The 23,556-nt window shown below is 43.9% G+C and overlaps 6 protein-coding genes across 6 annotated transcripts; 3 read left to right on the top strand and 3 right to left on the bottom strand.

The window, feature by feature from the left end:
- Window positions 1-167: 167 nt before the first annotated feature.
- Window positions 168-4,107, bottom strand: VTP21DRAFT_10843 (uncharacterized protein; the record flags this gene model as incomplete). Its single annotated transcript, XM_069390223.1, has 9 exons — window positions 168-2,308; window positions 2,364-2,477; window positions 2,539-2,681; window positions 2,740-2,803; window positions 2,872-3,311; window positions 3,375-3,438; window positions 3,508-3,651; window positions 3,724-3,847; window positions 3,913-4,107. 9 exons carry the CDS (start codon window positions 4,105-4,107, stop codon window positions 168-170), a joined length of 3,429 nt encoding a protein of 1,142 aa, XP_069252393.1.
- A 1,264-nt stretch (window positions 4,108-5,371) lies between these two features.
- Window positions 5,372-8,368, top strand: VTP21DRAFT_10842 (uncharacterized protein; the record flags this gene model as incomplete). Its single annotated transcript, XM_069390222.1, has 9 exons — window positions 5,372-5,571; window positions 5,642-5,687; window positions 5,753-6,199; window positions 6,281-6,472; window positions 6,529-7,029; window positions 7,090-7,653; window positions 7,717-7,851; window positions 7,943-8,037; window positions 8,107-8,368. 9 exons carry the CDS (start codon window positions 5,372-5,374, stop codon window positions 8,366-8,368), a joined length of 2,442 nt encoding a protein of 813 aa, XP_069252392.1.
- A 271-nt stretch (window positions 8,369-8,639) lies between these two features.
- Window positions 8,640-12,940, top strand: VTP21DRAFT_10841 (uncharacterized protein; the record flags this gene model as incomplete). Its single annotated transcript, XM_069390221.1, has 17 exons — window positions 8,640-8,733; window positions 8,790-8,869; window positions 8,939-9,122; window positions 9,192-9,258; window positions 9,315-9,564; window positions 9,640-9,745; window positions 9,805-9,920; window positions 9,978-10,133; window positions 10,199-10,365; window positions 10,448-10,591; window positions 10,670-10,888; window positions 10,951-11,038; window positions 11,110-11,288; window positions 11,350-11,446; window positions 11,510-11,652; window positions 11,720-12,027; window positions 12,093-12,940. 17 exons carry the CDS (start codon window positions 8,640-8,642, stop codon window positions 12,938-12,940), a joined length of 3,246 nt encoding a protein of 1,081 aa, XP_069252391.1.
- A 1,525-nt stretch (window positions 12,941-14,465) lies between these two features.
- VTP21DRAFT_10840 (uncharacterized protein) lies at window positions 14,466-16,023 on the top strand (the record flags this gene model as incomplete). Its single annotated transcript, XM_069390220.1, has 3 exons — window positions 14,466-14,601; window positions 14,678-14,932; window positions 14,999-16,023. 3 exons carry the CDS (start codon window positions 14,466-14,468, stop codon window positions 16,021-16,023), a joined length of 1,416 nt encoding a protein of 471 aa, XP_069252390.1.
- A 348-nt stretch (window positions 16,024-16,371) lies between these two features.
- Window positions 16,372-18,576, bottom strand: VTP21DRAFT_10839 (uncharacterized protein; the record flags this gene model as incomplete). Its single annotated transcript, XM_069390218.1, has 6 exons — window positions 16,372-16,463; window positions 16,581-16,904; window positions 16,975-17,266; window positions 17,333-17,920; window positions 17,992-18,253; window positions 18,341-18,576. The coding sequence occupies 6 exons, from the start codon at window positions 18,574-18,576 to the stop codon at window positions 16,372-16,374; spliced, it is 1,794 nt and encodes a 597-aa protein (XP_069252389.1).
- A 1,132-nt stretch (window positions 18,577-19,708) lies between these two features.
- VTP21DRAFT_10838 (uncharacterized protein) lies at window positions 19,709-23,066 on the bottom strand (the record flags this gene model as incomplete). The annotated part of the gene is made up of 2 exons (XM_069390217.1): window positions 19,709-22,905; window positions 22,964-23,066. The coding sequence occupies 2 exons, from the start codon at window positions 23,064-23,066 to the stop codon at window positions 19,709-19,711; spliced, it is 3,300 nt and encodes a 1,099-aa protein (XP_069252388.1).
- Between the last annotated feature and the right edge of the window lie 490 nt (window positions 23,067-23,556).

Below are 23,556 nucleotides of genomic sequence, written 5' to 3'. Positions count from 1 at the left end.
ATTTAATCCATCAATGTTCTAAAGGAGATAGGTTAGACAAGACAACGTTAATAGCAGCGGGTGAACTATGTAAAAAAAGTTGAAATCGGAGCGATCATGGAATTTAGGTGCCTAGCTGGCTGGAGTTAAAACTGCATTGGTATCTTTGCTCAAGAGAGGGAACTGGTTCAATTATCCAGCAAGAAATTCGATGCTCGCTCCAGGTTGTAGTCGTTTCGTTCAAGCGCATTAATTGCCTGAGCTCGCGAGAAACCCATTGACATCAGCTCTTGTACGCCCTGAATCTCAGGCTTAGGTGGTGCAGGGGTGGTGGCAGCAGTAGCAGCAGGAGTGCTGAATGCATCGTCAAAGTCGCTAAACGTGGAGGATTTGAAACCCCCGGCCATTACATTCTGTTGGGTAGTCTTGGGCGGGATCGGGCCGACTTGGGCAGGCGAACCAAACATGGCGTCGAAATCACTCTTGGGTTTGTTTGCTACAAAATCGCCAAATCCACTGTTGCTTCCGCCTCGCGAATGGGAAGACTCGAAGTTAGGGCGAAACGCAACGTCCATGTTTGGCTCTTCAAAGGCAGCTTCAAAATCGGAGATGGAGGTGCTAGTTTTCGCTAGCGGCAGATCCTGGAACATGGCGTCAAAGGTGTCGATCTTGGACGCGCGCCTGAACGATTTCTCAAAATCAAAAGGCTCCGAATCCACCGTAGAAAAAGGTTTCTGTTGATTTGTCATGGCGGAAGGTATAGAAGGATGAGTTCCGGCTGGGAATGTGTTGGAAGATGCAGAGGAAAGAGCGGACGGAGCTGGGAAGGCCGATGAAAAGAAAGACTCTGGAGATGTAGTTGAGTTGTTGGGGGTTTCAGCCATCTCCGATGCTTGATCCGTTTTTGCAATCGCCGGATTACTCTTTTGCTCACCTACTGTAGCTGTATTTGAAGAATCTGTTTGTGCTTTACCAGGAGTGTCCGCAACTGCAGGCTGAGTATTATTTGCACCGGTGGCAGGAGTTGTCGCGGTTGAAGTCACGCTGTTTTTAGTATCTTTAACCTGTGCAGCGGTCTTGTCTATTTCATCAACACTGGGAAGTTCCGGGAATTGCTCGGCAAACTTTGTTGGCGAGGGTAGGTCGGCGTTGATATCAGGGAACTTTGAATTGAAATCAAGGTCAAGTCTAGGGCCTGGTTTTGCATCGTTGGACTTCGCTGGCACCCCTTTGCCGACAATAAACCCCTTGCCAAATTCGGCAAATGGATCTGACTTGTTATTCTCTGACTTTTTCGAGTTAGAATCTTGCTGGTCTTCATTAGGTCTCTGAGAGGGAGCAAGTTGAGGATTGGAAGCACCGCCACCAGTTTGAGCTCCCTTATTAACCAATGCACCGCCCGGAGATTGATTGAGCGCGATTTGACCAAAAGATCCTGAGAGCTTATCAATGCTAACAGAGGATGGCTTGCCTCCAGCGCTTTCCGCTCGAGGTCGCGCAGTTATAGAAGTGGGTGTGCTTGATGTTGTGGGGAAGGGGCTGCTGCCAGCGGATGGTGGACTTATATTCCCGGCCACAGCAGCAGGAGGCGACTGGAGGCCACTAGTACCACCTGTGGACTGAGGGCTAACTGCTTTTGCAGCTGCAGCTGATTGGAAAGAATCGGCATTAGTATTGCCAGTCGCTTGAGTAGCTGGAGCTGAGGGGCTACTGCCAAATGAATTAGCCCAGGTCAAAAATGAAGAGGGCTCAGAGGATTTGGGCGGTGAGCTTGCCGTGGAAGGATCTAAAGCTCTTCGCACCTCTTCACGCTTTGCTTCAGAGCTAGCTAGTTGTCCCCGTGTGATATTTAGCATTTTCACTTGCCGATCCTCATCCTTTTTCAGTTTCTCCGCTTGCTCACGGAGCTGAGACGTTTCTTCGTTGACCATTCGGATTTGTTGCTTCAGCTGTTCAATTTCCTGACGTACTCGATCCAAGTTTCCTTGGAGTGTGCTCTTTTCCTGTCTCGCTTGCATCAATTTTCGCTCGCTTTCTGCGAGCTCTTGTCTAAGCTGTAGCAGTTGCTGTTGCTCACTTGAAAGAGCCTCGCTCATTCCTTGGACAAGTTTACGCTCAGAGTCATGCAGAGATTGCACTTGCGATAAACGTTGGGAAAGATCGTGTTTCTGCGAATCAAAAGAACCGAAACTACTAGGAAAATTTTTGGAAAGATCAACGCTAGCTGCAGGGTTAGGGAAGTCGAATGTGTCCATAGTTGAAGTCTTGGGTTTCACGTCGAAATCCCCAATCAGAGGGGTGTCATCAATTAAAGAATCTGTATTGCGGCCTAAGTTGAAGCGTCAGCCTCAGATTCGCCAGTATTATCGTTAAATATATAATACCTGTCGACTGTGGAGCCATTTCGTTTGAGAAAAAATCCAACGCGGAACTACCCGACATGGAGCGATTATAGCGTGCTGAAACAGACCGACCCAGTATAGATGATCGTGGCCCAGCTGAAAATAAAAATGTTTGTTAGGAAAATACACAAATAAAGGGGCTATTAAATGGGCATACTTTGTCGTAGAGATGGGGGAACCAAACTCTCAGGGAGGCTCTCTGGTAACTCGGAGCCCGTCAACTTTTTGTGGATCAGGTGCATTGCTACTGCAAATTCCTCCTGACTCAGACGCCCAGACTTGTTAATATCGGATAGGTTCCTAGGGGAATAAAATAAGTATAAGAAGAGGCGAGATATGGAAATTGTATTCAATTCACCAAATGCGAAAGAGATCTGACTCCGGGAGCTTTGAACTAATGAAGAATTGAACCGCGTCATTACCTTTAGAAGAAGAATGAAATACGATTACTAACAGAGAGACGTAAATTCAATGAGAAAACCATTCATACCATTTATGTAACCCTGCTTCATATTGTCCAAGTTTTCAAAAATCTTGCTATACTTTTGCCTCTCCTCCGGGGTTACATCCCATTCCATTTGCTCAAATTTACCCGTGTATCCTCCTGTCGAAACTGGGTGGCCTCCACCCGTCATGTGGCGCTGCAGGCCAGTATTAGAGCCTGTAAAATGACGATTCACTACAGCTGGAGGGGTGCCAGTCATATGACGCACAACCGGCTGAGGGGACGAACTAATCCCACGAGGAAAATTAGGCGAGGCAGCCACGGTGGGCGAGGACGGAGTGCCTTGTGCGGAGGAATAAAGCGTTTTGGGGAGTTGTGGAGGGAGATTTTTAATTGTTCCATCAAGAATGCGGTAGATGAAGTGCATGGCGATAATAAATTCGGTTTGGTTAAGATTTCCGGCCTTTCGCACATCCGCCAAATTCCTGATAGTTCACAGTTTAGATCTCCTATAAACCGAAGCGAATATGTGCTAGCAGTATTCTCACCATATCTGTGCCAGAACGTCCAGAGGTAATTTCGACTTCATAAAAATCTCTCTTGCCTTTTCACCTATCATGTATTCAATGTGCTTAAGATTCCAAATTTCAATACGCACACGAGTAAAATCTATAGCTATACCATCAAGCAAGCCGTTTACAGGGCTAGTTTTGGTAAACATGTCTGTATACTTTGCACGTTCTTCAGGCGATACGGATAGAGTTGAGTCACGGTTAGAGGAACGCGCCTCAAGATTAATACCATCCAACACGGGCAGCGGTCCATCTGCATCATCAGGATATACAATTACTCTCTTTCTAGTTTTGAATTTGACCATTCTGAGGAGGATATACGTACCAACATGAATAAGTTGCCTATTCGGCATCTTGTTGTTTTGTGCGTGTCCAATTAAACGAAGAGCGATGCTGAATTCTTGTGGATCCAGGCTTCCTTTCCCATCTACGTCTGCGATCTGCCAAATCTATAGAGTAACATAAGAAATAGAAGGGCATGCTCTGGGAAAATACACTTCATCGTATACCTTACCTCACTTAATATATCGGATGGCAAACCAGATTTTGAGAAAAAGGGCACAGCATCCTGGCCACTAAGCGAACCACTATTATCCTTGGCTGCTTGCTTCCACAATTGTCCGAAGAGTTGCTTTTCTTCAAGGGAGAGCATTATTGGGCCACTCCCACCAGCGGGCGGTCGTTGGAGTTTGAAGTTATTAGAAGACATCTCGCTCGAAGGATTGCAGGTCCCCCGTTAAAAAATAGTGCTGATGAGCAAAAATAAGCAGAATAAGAGATAGCGTTCAATAGAAATCGAGTGATGACGGGAGTGAGGAGGAATTAGATAAAGGGTGATTATTCAGATGCCGAGAGCTGTGATATTTTAAAGGTTGGTACAATTCCTTTTTCGCGTCGTGGAACCGTAAATGACCTCACCTAATTGAAATGCTGCGCCTTGGCCTTTTTCGAGATACCTTCGAGTGCCCGTCCCTGAACTGCTACCAGATATAAGAGAGAATGGTACCCCAAAACGTATAAAAGTATGGGGAATATTTGCACGAGTTCTATGCTTCTGTCAAATCGTGAATTACTATCAATCACCTAGCCTTGAGCAATATTTTAGCATCAGCCAAGTAGCCAAAATTTCTTCTGCGCAGAAAAAAAATTGCCCCAAGGCTAAAATGCTTGGGCTGCGCGTTTACAAAGTAATATCTATGGGATTTCTGCTTGGGCCGGCCAAAGTGTGAAACTAAGTGCTAACTTCACTCTCATATAGAGTACACCACAATATGGAGTTTTTCGTTGAGACAAAATATCCATGGCATTAATAATATCGGTATGATTTAAAGTTGGATGAAAATTTTATATTCTCTCGAAATATTATACTTTTGAATTTGTCGTGTTTTTAGGCGAAAGTAGATTAGCGCCTTGATTTTATAGAAATTGATCATTAGAGACTAGTTTGGAGATATGAGAAATTTGACTGACTTCTTTTCGAATCCAAACATTTTCAAGGAGGTATTGAGCGCATCATTGATAGTGAATAAAGCAATATCCAAGCTGTATAATATACCATGAGTTCAAATATATCCATCAAGGTTATCATGTTGCCAGCAGTAAGAGAGAGGTGGCTGTTAGCGCATGTTGATGCCCAAGAATGGCTTGTGGAGAAAAACTGATAAAGAACCATTTTTTTTTTTTGCCTCTAACAATGCAACCAAGATACTATAAATCCTAATTTTTTTGTAAGAATTTCAGGGCGGATCTAGTTGAATTTCAAGCTTTATAAAGGATGCATTATATATAGTCGCCAAATGCTTTGGTAACAGGATATTTAAACCGTTACGTTTAACGTTAATTGTCATGAAGAGTTTTGCAGGAAGTTAAAGTACAGCTTTTCAACATATTAGCTAAAAGAAATTGTTCCGTGGCAGTCACATAAATCTTGGTATAAGCTCTACGGCCATTCTCCTTAAGCATTCTCTACCAGAATGACCGAGAATAATATCCTAGCAATTGATTTTAAGACTACAGAGCGTATATCTCTTACACCATATCTACGGCAGTACGTATCCAATGCATATGCCGAACATCCTGATCTTTACACAGACGACTATCGCGTGCTAGACGAATTACGCGGAGATTGTGTTCACTTAGAAGTTCATCAAAATGCTCTCAATCGACTGTTAAAGTGAGATGGGCTAGACTTAGGATTAATGCCTTCAATTTTCTTTACTTATTCGTGATTTTTTTAATCATAGATATTTTGGTCAACTCGTGTTTGTAAGCTCCAAATTTCCTATCGATGTTAGTATTTTTATTATTTCAACATGTACTGCGCGCCGGCCCTCATTTCTTTGATTCCCAATTAGATCGGCATCGAATTCCCATGGACAATCGCTTTTTCATCGCGCAAGACTCTAATATCCCACCGCAATCTCTATTATGAAAAAGCATGTATTCTTTTCAATATCGGGTCTATGTATAGTCAATTAGGCAATGCCGAAAACCGCGCTACGAGTGATGGACTCAAGAGAGCATGTCAATATTTCCAATATGCAGCGGGATGTTTCAAATATCTTCAGGATGTGGTTGTGTCAGAAATGCGCATTCCTCCCCCGCAAGATTTATCCGGTACGACCCTGACTGTGCTGGTGAATTTGATGTTGGCACAAGCTCAGGAGTGCTACTGGCAGCGTGCCGTAATGAGCCAAATGAAAGATGGAGTGATTGCAAAACTTGCGGGGAAAGTGGCCGATTTCTATGAGATTGCTTATGAGGGTGCCACCAATTCAGCAGTATCGCAGCTCTTCACGCAGGTAGAAAAATCTCTGATAAGGCTTTTCAGTTCGAAATAGTGGCTGAAAAAACACCATCTCACGTCTATGATATCTTGTTAGCCATGGATAGTACAGATGCAGGTCAAGGGGCTACACTTCAATGCCGCCGCTCAGTATCGCAAATCCTGTGAATGTATTAGCCAAAATAAGTATGGAGAAGAGATTGCTCGTTTACAGCTGGCAGAGAGTTACGTGAAGAAGGGGCTGGATTATCAGCGGAGTTTGCGAGAGAGCGTAGTAAGCGACCTAAAGGTAAATCCTTCCTCTCCTCTGTTATTCGATGTATATCTTAAATGCTTTATTATTAGTCTTTGCAAGAAATTATCAGCAAAAATCTACAGCGCGCTGAAAAAGATAATGACATTATCTATCTCGAGCATGTACCCTCCTCTCACACGCTTCCAGCGATCGGTCGCGCTGAAATGGTTAAACCTCAATTGCCAGCCGAGGTATCTGACCCCTTGCGCTTCATGAATAGTGAGCACTCTCTTCTTGGCCTTCCGTTGTTCCAGAAATTGGTTCCGTTTGCAGTGCACCAGGCTGCAAGTGTATATTGTGACCGCAGGGACCGTGTGGTAAAAGAGGAGTTAATCAAAGAGGCTGAGGATTTAAATTCGTTATGCCATAGCACATTGCAATCTCTGAACTTACCTGGGGCACTTCAGGCGCTTGAACAACCAGTGGGTCTTCCACCCTCATTGTATGCTAAGGCGAATCAAGTTCGAGCTGATGGCGGAATGAACTCTTTGTACAAATTGTTGGAAGATATACGAGAGTATGCAAAATCAAATTCGGCTCTCCTAGACGAGGTAAAGAATAGGAACTATGCTTTTTGGTTTAAATCCTCACCAAATGTATGCTTGTTTCAGGCCTTTTCAGCACTCGACGAGGAGATGGAGGAGGATGAAGCGCTACGTGGCGAATATGGTGATCGATGGAAACGCCCTCCATCTGAGAAGCTTGCTAACCATTTAGTTGAGCAAGGAAAGAAGCATCGTCGCACTCTAGACGCTGCTCGTAAGAGTGACTCGATAGTCAAAAACAAGCTCGACATTTGGGCCCAATTCATTGAGCTCCTAGGCGCAAGCGAGGAGGAACTTGAACGATCCGTGCCCTCCACCAGTCTCGGGGCAGGGAAGACTAAAGACGAGCAGCACGTGCGCCAGATGCGTGCGCTACTAGAGCAGGTCGACCAGATGATTAAGCGACGAAAGTCAAAGATGGAAGAGCTACGAAAGCTCGCCGAGATGGATGATATTGGTCCGGCTCTAATTAGAGAGACGGCGAAATTGACATCGAATTCCCCAACGGTAAAGATAGAACCAGCGCAGTTTGAAGATTTATTTGAGGAGCAGCTAAAGAAGTACGAGCCCTTCCGAAGGGGGTTGAAAGAAGAGGAGGAGCAACAGGAAAAGCTTCTTGCAACTATTGCGGTAATTAGTGTCTCTTCCTCCAGGTTGCCCCTGGTATTAGGCTGACCCATCATAATTTGGTAGGACAAACAAGAGAAATTCGTTGCAGCGCGAAGATCGAGCAGCAATATCGTGCAGCGCGAGAAGGCGCTGCAAAACTTAGATACAGCTTTCCAGAAATACAAGGAGATCCAAACCAACCTACGAGAGGGGATCAAGGTATATGTTACTCTTTGTAACGATTCCGAATTAACAAAACAATTTCAGCGGCTGATTCACTCTTTCATGTTGTTATATTATCGCCCTATAGTTTTATAATGATTTTGAGAAGATTCTCGCTGCTTTCCGGGATAATTGCAATGACTTCCGCTTTGCACGCAAAGTGGAGTCGACAGACCTCATCAAGTAAGGAATTTCCTTTGGCAATTACTTTCTCATTTGTCTATATTTATATCTGTTAACGTATTTTGACAGTGAGTTGAATTCAGCCGTCGCAAACATGTCATTAAACCAACAGCAGCCTCTCCCAGCCGATGCTTCGGCTAAACCTTCGTTGCATTATGGTAGCGGTGCTACCTGGAACCCCGCACTAGGTATCCAATTCAGTGGCGGTGGAGGTGGTGCATCATCACAACCACAATCAGCATCACCACAGCAGCAACAACAGCCACAGAGACAAGGGACTGGGGGCACATGGCATCCTGGAATGGGAATATCCTTTGGGAATAAGCAATAAGGGTTAATTGCTTTATTTAAAGATGAATCATTGAAAGTCGCTCTGTTGTTTTGAAATTTTCTTTTAGTTTATGAGAACAAGACTAATGAAAAATAAATACCCGCCTCACCTATTAAGTTGCTCAAACTTTTTATCGCTCTTTAAACATAATAGAACGAAAAATTTTCAATGTCATATAGGAGACATGGCAGTTGAAATATTTAAAGCCATAACTAAAAAGCCGTCACGCATGTCATTTCACATCCAACCTTTCTATATATCTCTATAGGGAATGAGCAGCAACGGGAACTTCGGGACTGCATTATCATTACTATTCGAAGCATCAGATAAATCATTGGAACTTCTCCTGCGCGGAAATCCCTCAAGTAAATGCAATTTATCATATCATTTTATGGCTATACACTCACAAGTTTATGCCTAGGCACTTTAAACTCAACGGCCAATGCATTAGCCGACCATTTCGATAAAAATGAAGAGGAAATTCAACCAATCTGGAATCTGGTAAATCTTATCGTTTGTCATATCCATAAGAAAGTCATTGGCTACAAGAACGCTATTTTTATTTCAAAGCTCCTTAAGCGCAATGATCCGAAATCGCAAAATAGAGCCATTTACATAATGCGTCTTCTGTTTCAACGAAAACGCGCGAAAATGCTGAATATGTTTGTTCGTGAGCTGAAGGGAAGTGATAAGCGAAGAAAACTGGGAATTGCTAGAGTCCTGGAGAGGATTCTGAGCGAGCGAGGCGATAGTGGTGTGTACCTCGATATGCTAGGCCTATTTGAATTATATTAATTGTTCCTGTGATCCTTTCGTGTACTAGGTGAATTGACGATTGCTGAGATGCAGCAACTGATTTCCGCCTTGGCCTATTGCATAGAAAGTGACAGGTGGCAATCGAATTTTCTTTCTCTGCTTGAACAATTTCATTGATAATTAAGTCTAGTGCCATATCTAAAAGTGGTACCAAACAGCCCACCCTTCTGACGAGTGTATGTGCCGATCTTTGTCTGACTATATCACATCGCCTCGCTGTGCTTGCATCTCAGAAAAATGCGAATTCCAGTGAAAAAAAGGCTGCGACCATTCTTGCAGAATATGATGGATTAGGGGGAGACCTTTCCGTAGAATACGCCATGAGAGGTATTTTAAAGTGCATAGAATGGCTACTTAAGATAGTGCGTGAACTTCGTGAGGTAGTTTTCTTTTATTAGAACGTGTCAAAATAGGATCGAAATCTAACTTTTTTTCCGCAACTTGATTTTTGTTAGTGGCGCCGAGGACACGACCTGATGGAAATGGGCCTCCAAGAAGTTACAAAATTTCTTGAGCAATTGTCCCCTTTATCGCAGTCAGATCAGCCACTTCCACCCGAATGTAAGTATTTCACCATGGTTGCAATTTCCGTCTCCATTTCATGGCAATACTCCTACTAGCAATTTTGTCACGAATTTGCCTGTATTGGCGTAACTTTTCGGAAGCACTACTCTCCAAAAATACACAGCTTTCTCCTACTAGATTCCGAAAGAGAACCCACGCTATCTTGACAGGAGTAGGGTTGAGCCATCTCTCATTTTCATCCATTGTAATTAATTGTGAAGTTTTATAGGGTTCTGATATCGTGGGTGACCAATATTGTCGCTTGGTGTCGATGCTATTACTCCTTGGAAGTCGAGATCCGTCTATTCCTGTAATAAAGCACTTAACTACTAGTGGAGATGATGGAAGATTAGCGGAGGAGGTGTACACTTTTACTCTAGAATACGTACGTAACTCTTTCCTATCCATGATGAAGCATTATGGGTTGAACCTGTGCTCTCCTTATTTTAGATTAAGAGCCGATCAGTGTTTGGCTTTAAATCTGCATTTTTTCTCTTACGACAACTCACCATCGACGACGAAGCCGGTAGCTATCAAGAGGCACTAACCTCAATACTGGATGAGCCTGGCCAAGTCGCCGAGGAGCTTTCTGATGCGCTCTCAGAAATAGTACTACTATATCCTTTTTGTTTGTTGGATATGATCCAAAGTATTTAATATGGTTGAAGCGTTATCTTTAACTATGCCTATTTAAAATACATCATATCCAGAGCTCTTAGACACTGTTTTTGGGAAGCTTAGTTCAACCAACTCCGGCACTCGACAAAATGCAATGGTCATCATTAAATCGGTAGTAGAACGCATGCACCGCGAAAAGCTCTTAGATACATACCCTGATATACTGTAAGTGCTTATGACGTTTTTCTCTATTATCTAATTTTTTTTTCTAACTTGGGATTCTATAACCCCTAACTCTCTTAGTGATCGCCTATTCAAATGTCTTTCTGATGAAGATCACGAGACCCGTCGAATGGCTATAAACTGCATCTCCTCCCTACCGTCTGACAAAATGATCCCCCGTGTTTTTAATTCTCACCCTCACCTGGACGCTCGTGCGAAACTTGCTCTAGAATCTGCAATTATAGAAGCAATGCATGCTTGGGGAGCCAATGGGATTTTGGTATTACTGGATTTTATAAGGTAACGGTCGTCTTCTCTAAGTGAAACTACTCGATTCAAGTACAAATATGTTCATTTTATAGAGATACTAGCCATTCAAGTAAAGACTCCGGAGGTTCAACAATCAGTCAGGAGCAGCTATTTCAGGTGGTATCGGAGTGGGCCTCTGAGGTAAGCTCTCTGACGATCTATGAGAGTATCAAAATGGTTTGATTGCATTCCTACTCCTATGATCCACTTAGACTCCGGCTCAAAACTGGTGCCAAATGCTTCCTCTCCTTGTTGATAAAACGTATGCTTCACCCTCGGATCCACTCCTAATTCGATTCTGGAGTATATGTTCTTTATCAATATCGAGGAACCCTGATAGTATGCATAAAATAATAGAGTTAGTATATAATCTAATGAAGGAGCAAGATCGGTATGATTCCAATTTTTGATTCGATTGAATTCACACCTTTACCAAACGTATATATGTATAGTTTGACAGAAGAGCTATTAGACGCCTCAGATGAGGAAAGTACGTTAAGAGTACAGCGATTGCTATTTGAGCGTTTATTCCCATTACTCGTCCTTAAGGTTGTTTTTCAATATTAATGTTTTGAACAAGAACACGCCATTTCAACCCGTTTATACTATTAGACCTTCCCACTTGAAGCTTGGATCGAGGTATTGGAGATGGGGGAGTTACAGGTGGAAAACGTCGGATGTTATTCCGACGGTGAAGAGCTCCTTCACACGAGACTGCCACTGGCACGTCTACTCTTAGAAGAAATTGTTAAGCGGTATGAATTGGATGCATTAGGTTTTTTACAGGCTACTTGATTTTAAGGCGGAATCATGTTGATTTAGGTGTGAGCATCCCGTGGAATTTCCCCAAGTCCGCCAGGTCGCCCTCTCGCTCTTTCCTCGTCTCTTTTACAACACTGTTGCGCTCCCCATCACACATTATAAATTGCTGAAGGCCATTAGAGCAGAAAAAAAGGACCTGTCACTGATCAAGAGCTGGCTATTTGCGTTTTGCTCATGGATAGTCGAGGCGAGCGGAGGATGGAGTGCCAGTGAACGCGGGGTAGAAAGCATCGAAAAAAAATTGGAGTGGATCAAAAGATTAGTTCGAGAGTGTGTCCTAGAAGTGCTCTACTGGAGGGAAGCTGGCGGTAATATCCCTTGCTTGTGTGCTTGTTCAAACACGAACTCACCACTCTATCTATATTCTCTCTAGAGGTCTTGCAGCAGCTCCAGATGGGTGCGATAGACACGCTTTCTCTTCTCCTTACCATCACTGCGCCATTTGCAAGCAGACACCAGCGCCCCGTTATTGAAGAAATCGAGGAGACCTCTTTCGCGGAGGCTGAGAGTCCGTCCCTTGCCGATTTCTTTTCTGATTTGCTTGAAGGTGTTCTATGGCTACTTCATTGCCGCACTGGGCCTCCTCCCAGCTCAGGTGTATCTGAACTGGTCGGTGCTGCAAAATTGAGCGGGAAGGGAGGCGAACAGGTGGAGACTTGCATGGCAAATGTGTTAATCATGGCCGCCCAGCGATTAGGCCGAGGCACGACATCCTCGGCCGAAACTTCGTCTTTGCATTCACAACGTGCTGCAGCCAAAAAGAATACAAAAGGGGCGGGGGACTCCAAGTCTTTTCGTTTCTTTTTTGATGCAGTGCTGCCCAAACTCTTGGAGATTGCGAACCTGAAGATAGCTGATATAGGAAACGGTAGGAGCGGAGGAGTGGCGCTAACAGCCTGTGTCCAATTGTTATTTCACCTCTTCCAACCTATTTCCTCCTTTTCGCCTGAGGTGCCCCTTTTACTCCCTGCACCTGACATTGCTGATACCCTTGCCCATCTTTTTGACACGCATCTTCCTCTATCTGTTCGTTCGGGTGCCGTAAAATGGCTAGCCTCGATACTAGCTCTCGCTAAGAAGGAGGTAGTAGTTGAGCTGATGATGCCATGGCGAGTAGTGCTAGTACAGAAGGGTTCGAAGGCTGTCTTGGAAGATAAGACTGCGCAGTCCGAGGTAAAAGATTTGGCGCGGAAATTGGAGAGTACATTTTTTGGAGTTTGAAATTACGTTCGGTAGTTAGCTATATTTGATGGATGCTTTTTCATTTTGCTTTGCCCCATGGTGTGCTATTTCCAAAGGCATGTTTATTGGTGCATGGAATGAAGAAAAACGGTGGTAAATTCTTCACTGTGAATAAATAATCATGAAAAAAAAAATGGCCCTCTTTTTCAAAATTACCCCAATTTCATTTCTGAGAGCATGACTTCAAACATTCAGATAACATCTCCCGGCAAATAATCTGTATCCCCAAGCATAAGGAATAATCTTTATGGCATTTAAAGCAACTGGGAGCTGAGTCGGAAAGAGCCAGCGGGGATGTAATTAATAGAAGCATGAGAAATGCTGAGACCAATTTCTTGAGCTGATTCCAAGAGAAAATGAACATTGCGATAAGGACCCGAATGTATATTCCGACATACGTTACATTAACTATCTCGAAACATAACCATTCGTATGGACAACGGAATAACAGTAGGGTTTTTTATTCTCGAGTGCATTAATCAGATTGATATTTTACTAGTCGGATCCATTTTGGCAAAAAAGGATCTTCAAATTCATTATACCAATTAAATTCCGTAACAAACGTATCTTAATTACTCCTGCTTATTACCCTCGCAAAATCTAATTTTTATGTAATATAAAAGGCTGAGGCATACTGTTTACTGACAATTGCTGGAGAAGGACTCTACATTTTTTAAGTATAGCTTTAACAGTTTTTTAAGATAGTAAGACGTGCTGAGGCAGTTTAGAAAAAATAGGTATCTAGTATGGAGAAACAGTTAGAGAATCTTCGCTAATATCCTCAGCACACTCGACACGTGATCCAGCGGTTAGTAGACCCTTAGTATCCCCATTTTTAAGACTGGGCCACTGGAGATTTCCTTAACATGGGCGTTGGGGAGGGATTGCCAGTCACCCTGCCCAGGATTTAAAACCGTCAAAAACCCTTAGGATTGTTTCTGGCACCTAGGGCACTTGGGGTTTCACCTCTGGATTCAAGCGCAAATTCCCAGTTAGTATTTCAGGAAGTGGATTCATGACTGAGCCCAACACAGCATATCGGCCCAACAGAGTCAATGCTGCATTTGGTGCGTTTCTCCATCCTTATAGCTCTGCTACGGATGCTTCGGCAGAGGGCTCCAGGCTAACTAAAGAGAGGTATCGTGTAAATACTAGATGACATCATCTGGGCCACATGATGCTATTGCCCTCGTGCGGGCCAGACTGTTCACTCTACATTCAACACCGTCTCTGAGGCAATCGTCCGATATGATCGCAGAGAAGGGCAAATATTCCTCTTGTGTCTCAGCGGGGATACGCGAACGATTTGATAGATAGAGAGGATCACGGGCATTTTTTGAAATATTAGGCGATGCTATTTTGTTCACGCTAGACCCTTAAACCGATGTGGGAGGAGCCATTTGCGCAGAGTATTGGCCGGGGGGGGAGGGGGGAGGGGGAAGCGGCCGGGCCTACGATGGGGTGAGAGCGAGCTTGCCAGTACCGCGCGCGCTGATTGCATTTGATGCTGCCGCAGTTGGAACAAGCCAAAGCTCCCATCCACGGGCTTCTAGAAGCATTGGCCTATCGGACGAGGGATGAGCCAGTTTTCCCTGAAGAAAAACCCCTCCATCAAATTAGGTTTTCGGCTGCGTCGCCCGGTGACCGGCGGGTGACCCCTTAAATTTTCTCGAGCGCTCTCGGTGCAGCGCTCACCTCCTCTTCTCTCTCCGCCAGACGCCAGGCTATTGTGGTGGGGCGCCCCTCTTTCCGCTTTCCCCCAAACGCTGTCTCTATCCGCCTACTCGCTTACTATGTGGCATTTGAGCCCCATTGCATTCATCTTGCTTGCTTATGCTTGCTCCGCCGCTAACTTCGCTCTCCTTCTCGCCCCGCTTCATCTCGTCCCGGAAAGGACAAAGCATCTGGTGGCTGCGGTCCTGATTTGTGCTCAATTCCTCGTGCCCATCCTCTTCCGCTGCGACTATATAAGTAAGCCATCCTCGTTTTCTTCCTCTCGCCTTCTCTTGATCCGACAATATGCTTTGTTCTTTGTAGCGCTTATCTTTGGCATTAGCGCATTTGGGCTAGGATTGATCTACCGCTTTCTGGATCTGTTCTATATCACCCCGCTGATGTACCGGCGGCCTGTGCAGTATACTCGGGACGAAGTTCTCAGCGAGATACTTTTCATGTTTCAAAGCCCTCGGTATCGAATGACGCTTTCACGAAATCGGGAAAGTAACTCGGATGCCAAGGAAGAGAAGCCGGCTTGCGGCGATAAACACGTGGTTTCTTGGATTGCCCTGCTACCGCGCTTCGTTCGTCACTATCTGTTTGCGGATCTCGTTCGCTTCTACTTCGCTACATTCACCTACGAACGTTATGCTAACCTAACCCCGGCCCAATTCATTCTTTTCAGCATAGCTTGCATGCTGTGCATTTCTTCGAACTTGATGTGGATGGTGGAGCTGATCGAGATGGTTGGCGCGCTCATTTTCAATCGTGGACTCATCGACATCGATCGTTTTCCAGCGATATTCAAGGCCCCTTGGGCCGCAACCAGCCTAACGGACTTTTGGAGCGTGAGATGGCATCAAAGTTTCCGCTCTGGCTTCATGGGCGTTGGCTGGTATCCGCTGCGTCGACTGGTGCGTGAGCGCATGATTCCATATTTCGGAAAGAATTCGGGCTTCCATGCGCTCGAGCTATTGCTTCCCACCCTTGGGGTCTTTATTGCCAGCGGGCTTTTGCATGAGTATGTCACCCTGACCCATCCGCATGCCCGACGCCCCTGGCTAATGGTAGTGTTTTTCATCCTACACGGCTTGGGTGTGGCAGTGGAGAAAACGATCGGAGGTTTCCTCAAGAGGCGGATAACTTGGTTGAACCGTGAAGATAATCGCATGCTCTTGAGCGTGATAGGGTGGTTATGGACGAGTGCGTTTCTACTTGCGACATTCCCCCTCTTTTTTGATTTCTTTGCACGGGTGGATATGTGGAAAGAGGTAGGCGAGCAGCCTGGTTTTTACACATGGCTTAGGGGTGCCTCGCGGGCACAGGTCTTGGCTTCCACTCTCTAGTGCTTTTCTTTTTTCTGATTCTGTACATAGATTAACCCCCTTCCCCAGCAGACAGTATTTTTCTATTTTACGACTTAAATATCTTAATCTTCCCTCTGCTTATCTAACTATATATACACTTGGATGAACATGTGCTTTTTTTTTTCCTTCTTCATACAATAACAATAGAAGTTTATCGTGCATTTACAGGAGATCCTCTGGTTTAGCTCTAAATTATATTTTTGGATTGACGGAAATACGGTTAATACAATGGGGCAAGTATCGGCTACATTAGTGGATGGTTTGCTTAAATAGATATAAACAAGGTAGGCGGTAAAAATAGAAGGTGAGCGTCAATGGAATGCCGTTTTAATGCACGTTGTTCTTGATGCGGAATAGGCGCCTAATAAGGCTCCATTCGGAATGGCCCTCTTCACTATCGAGCTTTTCAGGAGCACCACCTAAAATGCATAGGAATCAATCAGAACGTTCTCGATAGAGAGTCGCGCCCCATCACACCCAAATTCACAGCCAAAGCGGTCACATAGGGTGGGTGTGACTACTGAGGATCTACTTACCGATGCTCTCTTTCAACCGGTAACGCTGCAAGGGCAAGCATGCTAAAAACACGAGTCCCGCCCCGACGGTGGCCAGGATGGCCAGGATACGCATCGCGTTGACGTATGCTTGAACCACAATGGGTTTCAAGTCTGGCGGCAAATTGAGAATGTATTGCACGGAATTCTGCGCTTTTTCAACTAGGTCCTCGGGTGTACCTGCGGGAACGGAGGATAGAATGCTATTGCGCACGGTGGCAAGCCAAATGGCACTGAAAATGGAGGTGCCCAGAGTACTACCGATGGATTTGAAAAAAGAAAATAGCGTGGTGATAATGGCGATATCTATGGATGAATAGAAGCCATGTTTCAGACGGCCCATTCAACATGATTTGGGCAATACAATAAATGTTACCCTCTTGGTAAACGGCCGCCTGAATTCCTACCAACAATGCGCATGTGCAGAATCCTCCCCCAAAGCCAATGATGGCCTGGTATGCGACGATTTCCGCTGCATGAGAATTCTGGTTCATGAGAATGGTGAGGCCCATTCCCACTGCATAAATGGCTAGACCAACGTGGACATAGAGACGATACTCGTGTGTAGCAGCCACTGCAATTCCACCGAGAATACTGCTGAGGACTGCGGCAGCATTGTAGGCGAGTTGTTGTATTCCGGCGACGGTGGCAGAATATGATTTAGCGATCTATGGGGTTATATAAAGGTGAGAATTAGAGAGGGGCGAGCGATGAGGATTGAATATGAGATTAACCTGGAAGTACATCGGCAGGAAATAGAATAGCCCCATGGAAGTAAATGCGAAGAGAAAGATGGTGGCGTACCCAGACGCTACATTTCGAATCTTCAGGAGGCGCATTGGCACGGTTGGATCCTTTGCAAATTTGTGCTCTATCAACACGAACACCGCTGCTAGCACGATACCCACTACGAGAAGTGCAATGATGGTGGGAGAGCTCCAGGGAAGACCTTGTCCGCCCCAATTGAGACCAAGCAAAAGACAGATGGTCGAGATGAGAAGCACAAGATTGCCTGCCCAATCGATATTGAGGAGATCCTTGAGTTGCGTCCGCGTCTTTCGTTTTCTGTTCTCAATGAGGAAATAAACGGCAATAAGGATCAGGACACATATAGGAAGTTGAAGGTAGAAGCACCATCGCCATTCCCCCTTTTCGACCAACGAGCCGCCGATAACCGGCCCAATCCCGACCGTGATCACATAGATGGTCTCGAAATAGCTCAACCACTTTCCACGGTGGAGGAGCGGGAATATGTCCGAGATAATGACTAGTACGTTCACATCTATACCCGTATTGCCTAGTGCAGTAATGCATCTGCCAACCTAAAGTCAAAGAATAATGTCAAGCTTGTGCCTTCCAAGGATTCCAACGGGCTCCACCCGTGTCTATTTACAATGAGCATGTCCATGTTCTCACTCTTTCCAGATATGGCCGTTCCAATGATGAAAAAGAGGAGGGACAACATTAGGGTCTCTTTTCTTCCTGCCTTATCTGAGAGCTTCGCGTAGAGGGGTTGTGAAGCTGTTTGAACAAGAAAATTGGCGGTCCCGAGAGTCCCGATTTTAGAAGCAGCATTGAACACACTTGAAATGGTGGGTAGAGAAGCCGCAAATATATAATCATCAAGACTGGCCACGAAAATCAATAGACAGAGGCTATTAAGGCAAAATATTATCAGATAAAAGTTCGAGCAATTGAAGACGTATCCTGCGTCAAAAAATAGTGAGAGGCTATCAATATACCAAATATAGGCAAGAAATACTCTTGTGGTAAGTCGAAACGGCTCCTCCTCGCCAATGAGTTCTCCACTTTGATCAGCCAGGTGCGACTCCAGTGGCTCTCCTCCATTCTCTAGCTGCTCTGTTGAATATTCATGAGTCCTAGTTTGTAATTCGCCACCTTCATGTGTATGCTCCTCCTTTTCGCTTGCGGATTCTAGGGCTGGTCTCGCCAGCTTCTCGTCCTTACCTTCCGACATTAACCTTGAATTACTAAGAATTAGAGGGTACAAGTAAACAATCACCTTCAGAAACAAAGGGGTGTAACCTTCATATATAATGCATATAATTCGGCCTGGATTTCCAATCACACAAACATAATAAACAAAATCGGCCCACTTTTATCAGTTTATTACCAGTTGTGGACGGAAATGGAAAGTCGAGAGCCACGTAATCATCCTCTTTCCACCTCAATCATTGAAGAGGGTACACAGGGTCTAAATAGAATAAAAACAATTGATATAGCAAATCTTCGATACAATCTTCCATTTATTTTCCAATCCTTTAACGCGTTCATATTGTCATCTCTAGAGTGAGGGTAATTCTGTAGAAATCAATCCTAGGGAATTAGAGGAAATATAGCCATGTCGGCACTATTGGTGAAAATCATCTTTACTTTATTTGGATTTATTCATATTCAGCTCGCAATTTTTCGGCCGTTTTGTGATCAACAGATGCTTACTGAGACTAAAGCAGGATCTGATAGAAATTAACCAATGACGAGGAGTAACCAGGACGTTTTCGGAGGAAGGCAATATTGACAAACAAAAATAGGACGCTGTATACTAGTATTCAATAGAAATGACTCAGAAAATGCGAAAGTCTCACATTAAACCTGAATATGTATCCAAATAATATTTCAATCACGGTTTAAAATGGAGCTCTAGTGAAAAGTTTTCAAAATTTGTTACTGGCGAGGGGCAGCTTTATATAAAATAGCTTATCCGGCGGGTTTTATTACCATCGCCTCATGCTTTTGTAATAATTCATAATTGGGAGACGATGTGTTCTTTCGTATTTGTTTAGAATTAAAACTATTGACTATGGTTTAAATATCAACATATAGCACATAAAACTACTTGGGCATAAATTCATGATAGCTTGCTTTCTTTATGACATAGAGTATGGGTATTATGAGGAGATCGAAGAGTGAAATAAACCGATAATCCAGTATGAAAAATCTATAGCAGCGGGTATTTGGATTTCTAGTAAGATGATTCAAGCTAGTCTGTGCATATTGATAGAGAAGTCTGGCTTGCATAGCGTTTTCTCGAGCTTCGTAGAGCTGAGATAGCAAAATTTGAACAGCAATAGTGTCAGGATGGTCAGCTCCTAAAAGCGTATCCAAGATTGCCAGTGCGCGCTGGAAAAGCGGTTCAGCCTGATCGCATTATCTTGCTTTTCATACTGCTCAGCCAAGGTTTTGAGCGTCCGAGCATATTCAAGATGCTCAAATCCAAAAGCGTTCTCATAGCTAGTTAGAGCACGGCGATAGAGAGTCTCAGCAAGGTTATATTTACATTGGCGTGAATAAAGATCAGCAAATTCGGTGAGTGTCTGAGCTATGATGGGATGATCAGACCCCAACACCTTCTCTCTGATCTCCAAAACGCGCTTATAGAGCGACTCGGCTTGATCGAAATTGCCTCGGATCTTTTGGAGAAGCCCAAGCCAATAGAGAGTGACTGCAGTATCCGAGTGTTCACCACCCAACGATTTCTTTCGGATCGCCAGTGAACGCTGGAGCATGAATTCAGCTTGATCATATTTATCTAGATCTATGTAGAGACGGCCTAGATGACACAAAGTGTTTGCGGCGTCTTGATGTGCTGGTCCTAATTTCTCTTCTTGGATTATCAATGCACGTCGATACAGCGCTTCTGCCTCAGTGTATTTGGCGCAATGCCAGTATAATGAGGCTAGGTTAATAAGAGTTGGAAGCACTTTAGGGTGCTCAGGTCCCCATATCTTCTCACCAAGCCCTAAAGCGTGTAGAAATAACGGCTTAGCCATGTCATATTTTTCTTGAATTAAGTAAATATATCCCAAATTGTTAATAGAGCTCAAGGTGTCCGGGTGTTCGGTACCCAACGTTTTTTTATGGATCTCCAAAGCAGATTGAAATCGCAGCTCTGCCTGATCATATCTGCCCATATTTTCGTACACGGAAGCCATATTATTAAATGCTTTTGCGGTAAGTGGGTGCTCGAAGCCTACCGTCTTCAAGCGAATTATCAATACTTGTTGATACAGTGTTTCAGCTTGATCATATTTGTCCTGCTGTTCAAAATAATGCGCTAGATTGTTATATGAAGTGGCTGTTTCTGGATGTTCTGATCCAAACGTTTTTACTCGGATGTTCAATGCGCGTTGATATAGTGGTTCGGCTAGTTCATATTTGCCCATGCAGACATAGAGCGAAGCCATACTATTGTAGACATCTGCAGTGATTGAGTGATCGGTCCCATATTTGTTTTCTCGCGCCTTCAGCACGCGTTGCAGTAGTGGTTCAGCTTGCTCATACTTTCCTTGCTTTTCGTAAAGACCAGCCAGGTGGATAAGAGAACTTATAGTGTGCAGATGATCAATACCGAGTACTTTCTCTTGAGACTCCAAGACAATTCGGTAATGCGATTCAGCCTGATCGTACTTCCCTTGATGCTGGTAGAGTACGCCCAGATCATGTATAGAATGGAGAGTGACTGGATCCTCGGGTCCAAGACATTTCTCTCTAATCTTCAGTGCACGCCAATGTAAGGATTCAGCCTGATCATATTTGCCCTGTATTACGTATAGTGCAGCCAGGTGACTTATAGAAAGAGCTGTAAGAGAATCCTCCGGTCCCAAAGCTTTCTCATTGATGTACACAGCCTTTTGATATAATAGCTCGGCATCATCATATCGGCCATAATCAGCATATAGTGATGCGAGATTATCAAAAATGAGTGCATTATCAGGATGCTCTGTGCCCAGACATTTTTCCAGGATTCTTAGAGCACGCTCGTATTGGTCAATAGCCTGTTCAATTTTGTCTTGTTGACTGTAGAGATATCCCATATTATTAAGAGCAATTGCAGTTTGCTGGTCCTCAGCTCCGTTTACGGACTCGGATAGCGAAACGGAAAGCTGCGCGAATGTTTCAGTTCCAAAAAACTCACCATTATGCAGTAAATAGGCTGTTGTATAATTCAAAAGATTGTTCAAACTTTTCGAGTTGAAACAAGTTTTACTGAAATCGTCGAATAGTCCAACCAAATAGCGAAGGTGAGGGAGATATATTTCCATGATAGACCGAGTGCGAATGTGAAAGCTATCATGAGAGTCAATGGGGTTTATTTCGCTGTTCAAGGCGCTAATTAAGTTACTAATCCATCTTTGTTTCTCTTGTATGGTGATGTTCTCATAAACTACCTTTTGAACAAGTCGATGGATTCTCAGTTTGTTACTCGCAATTTTATCATCCGTTCCATCCGTTTCGTGATATGAAAGCGATACAAACGAGAATTCTTTCAATAAATAAACCGCTCTTCTAATATCTTCATTATCGAGTATATTGGATGATGGGTCTGCAGAAACTGAACCGAATCCAAGAATCGAACGCTGGTATTCAAAAAGGTGAACTGGAATAGTATCCGGATGGAGAAATGCACATACTTCAAGGATGGAGATTGCCAGTGGGCAAACATTTTGAATTCGTTCAAAGGATATTTTCCATACAGTTGCAAGGGTATGCTTGTATTCTCCAGGACTGTTTTCATCTTGATGTTCAAGTATAATTTTGCGACGTTGATGTAAACGGCTTAAATATTCCTGGAAGGTAAGGAGCGTATTATCAATGTAGCTTCTTGCAAGTCCAATTGCAAGTGGCATATAGTCAAGTTCTTCTACAACTCTGATAGCATTTTGGAATCGCGCACTCTCCCTGTCAATCGTAGCCTTCTCTTGCATTAAAAGTAGTGAAAGCGCTTCGTCCCTATACATCTTGTCAACTTCAATGATCCTAGCTTTCCATTCAGGAACAGGCTCTCGCGTGCTAAGGATGATATCCCCGCTCAGTCCGGGAAACAGATCAAACACCTTCTGGATCACCTCTTTGTTTGCATTGTCCAAGAGTAATAACCACTTTGTCGATTTCCTAAGCCATCCTCGGATGTGCTCCAGTATCCCCTCCTGTGCATCCTTCTCCTTCAGCCTCCCCTCCTCAATCCCTAAATTGATAGCCAGCTTACGGAAGGAGTCCAGAGCCGCCATCCAACTATCCACCTGGAGCCAGAATACATATTTGTATTCCTTGCGATGGTGGTAGCAATACCGAAGCATCAATTGTGTCTTTCCCATTCCTCCAAGTCCCTTCAGTGCCACAATTTTACACCCTTTTGTTGGTTTTTCCTCGCCGAAAACGGTGAGAATCCTGTCGAAGATGTCCCTACGTTCGACGAATTGTTTATTCTCAAGGGGAACACCAAAGGAGGGATCCTTCGCCCTGAGCTCCAGATTGACTTCACTAACATTATTGATAACGGTACAGCCTGAGGATGTAGGAGAATAAGATGAAAGGGTCAGGCATCAGGGTTGAGCTTTGCTTACCGAAATTAACAGATTTATTATTAGCAAAATACATATTTCCTGCGTTGACCGCCCCTTCAAGTACCTTTATTCTTCCGTCGACAGGTGCTGTTTGTGATGGCATGTTGGTTGATTTATTAATAGATTCATGAGCAATGAAATCTAGTAAATTCGCGTGGATTGATTCTGGCAGATCTCATTACAGTCTAAACCCTTTTACGGTTCACCAGCGTTATCACAGGAACCTTATATTATTAGTAAAAGTAAGAAAAAAGTCTGCAATATCAAATATATTATCCGTGATTGGATTTCAATGTATGGATAGAATTGATATCTTACATTTATAATGGAATTATACGGTCGTTGAAGTAGATTGAATAATGTCACTTGTTGGAATAGAAATGACTAAATACATAAAAAAGAGCAAATTCAAAATTTATCTATCTCCATTAAATGGAGAAAAACTCTGAAAAATTTTCAGAGTTTTTCTTGCTGAGAATTATCTAGAAGAGTTACATTTGGAACGGCGTGAGAAAGAAAAGTTCAATTAACGCACGGAAATCATAAAATGGACAGGTAAAGATATATAGCTAGAACGTCGGAGACTATTGTAC

Source organism: Calcarisporiella thermophila, assembly GCF_041956535.1.
Source record: "Calcarisporiella thermophila strain CBS 279.70 unplaced genomic scaffold VTP21scaffold_8, whole genome shotgun sequence".
In the NCBI taxonomy this organism is placed as follows: Eukaryota; Fungi; Calcarisporiellomycota; class Calcarisporiellomycetes; order Calcarisporiellales; family Calcarisporiellaceae; genus Calcarisporiella; species Calcarisporiella thermophila.
The sequence above is the reverse complement of the archived record's forward strand: the minus strand, read 5'-3'. Positions and strand labels throughout refer to the sequence as shown.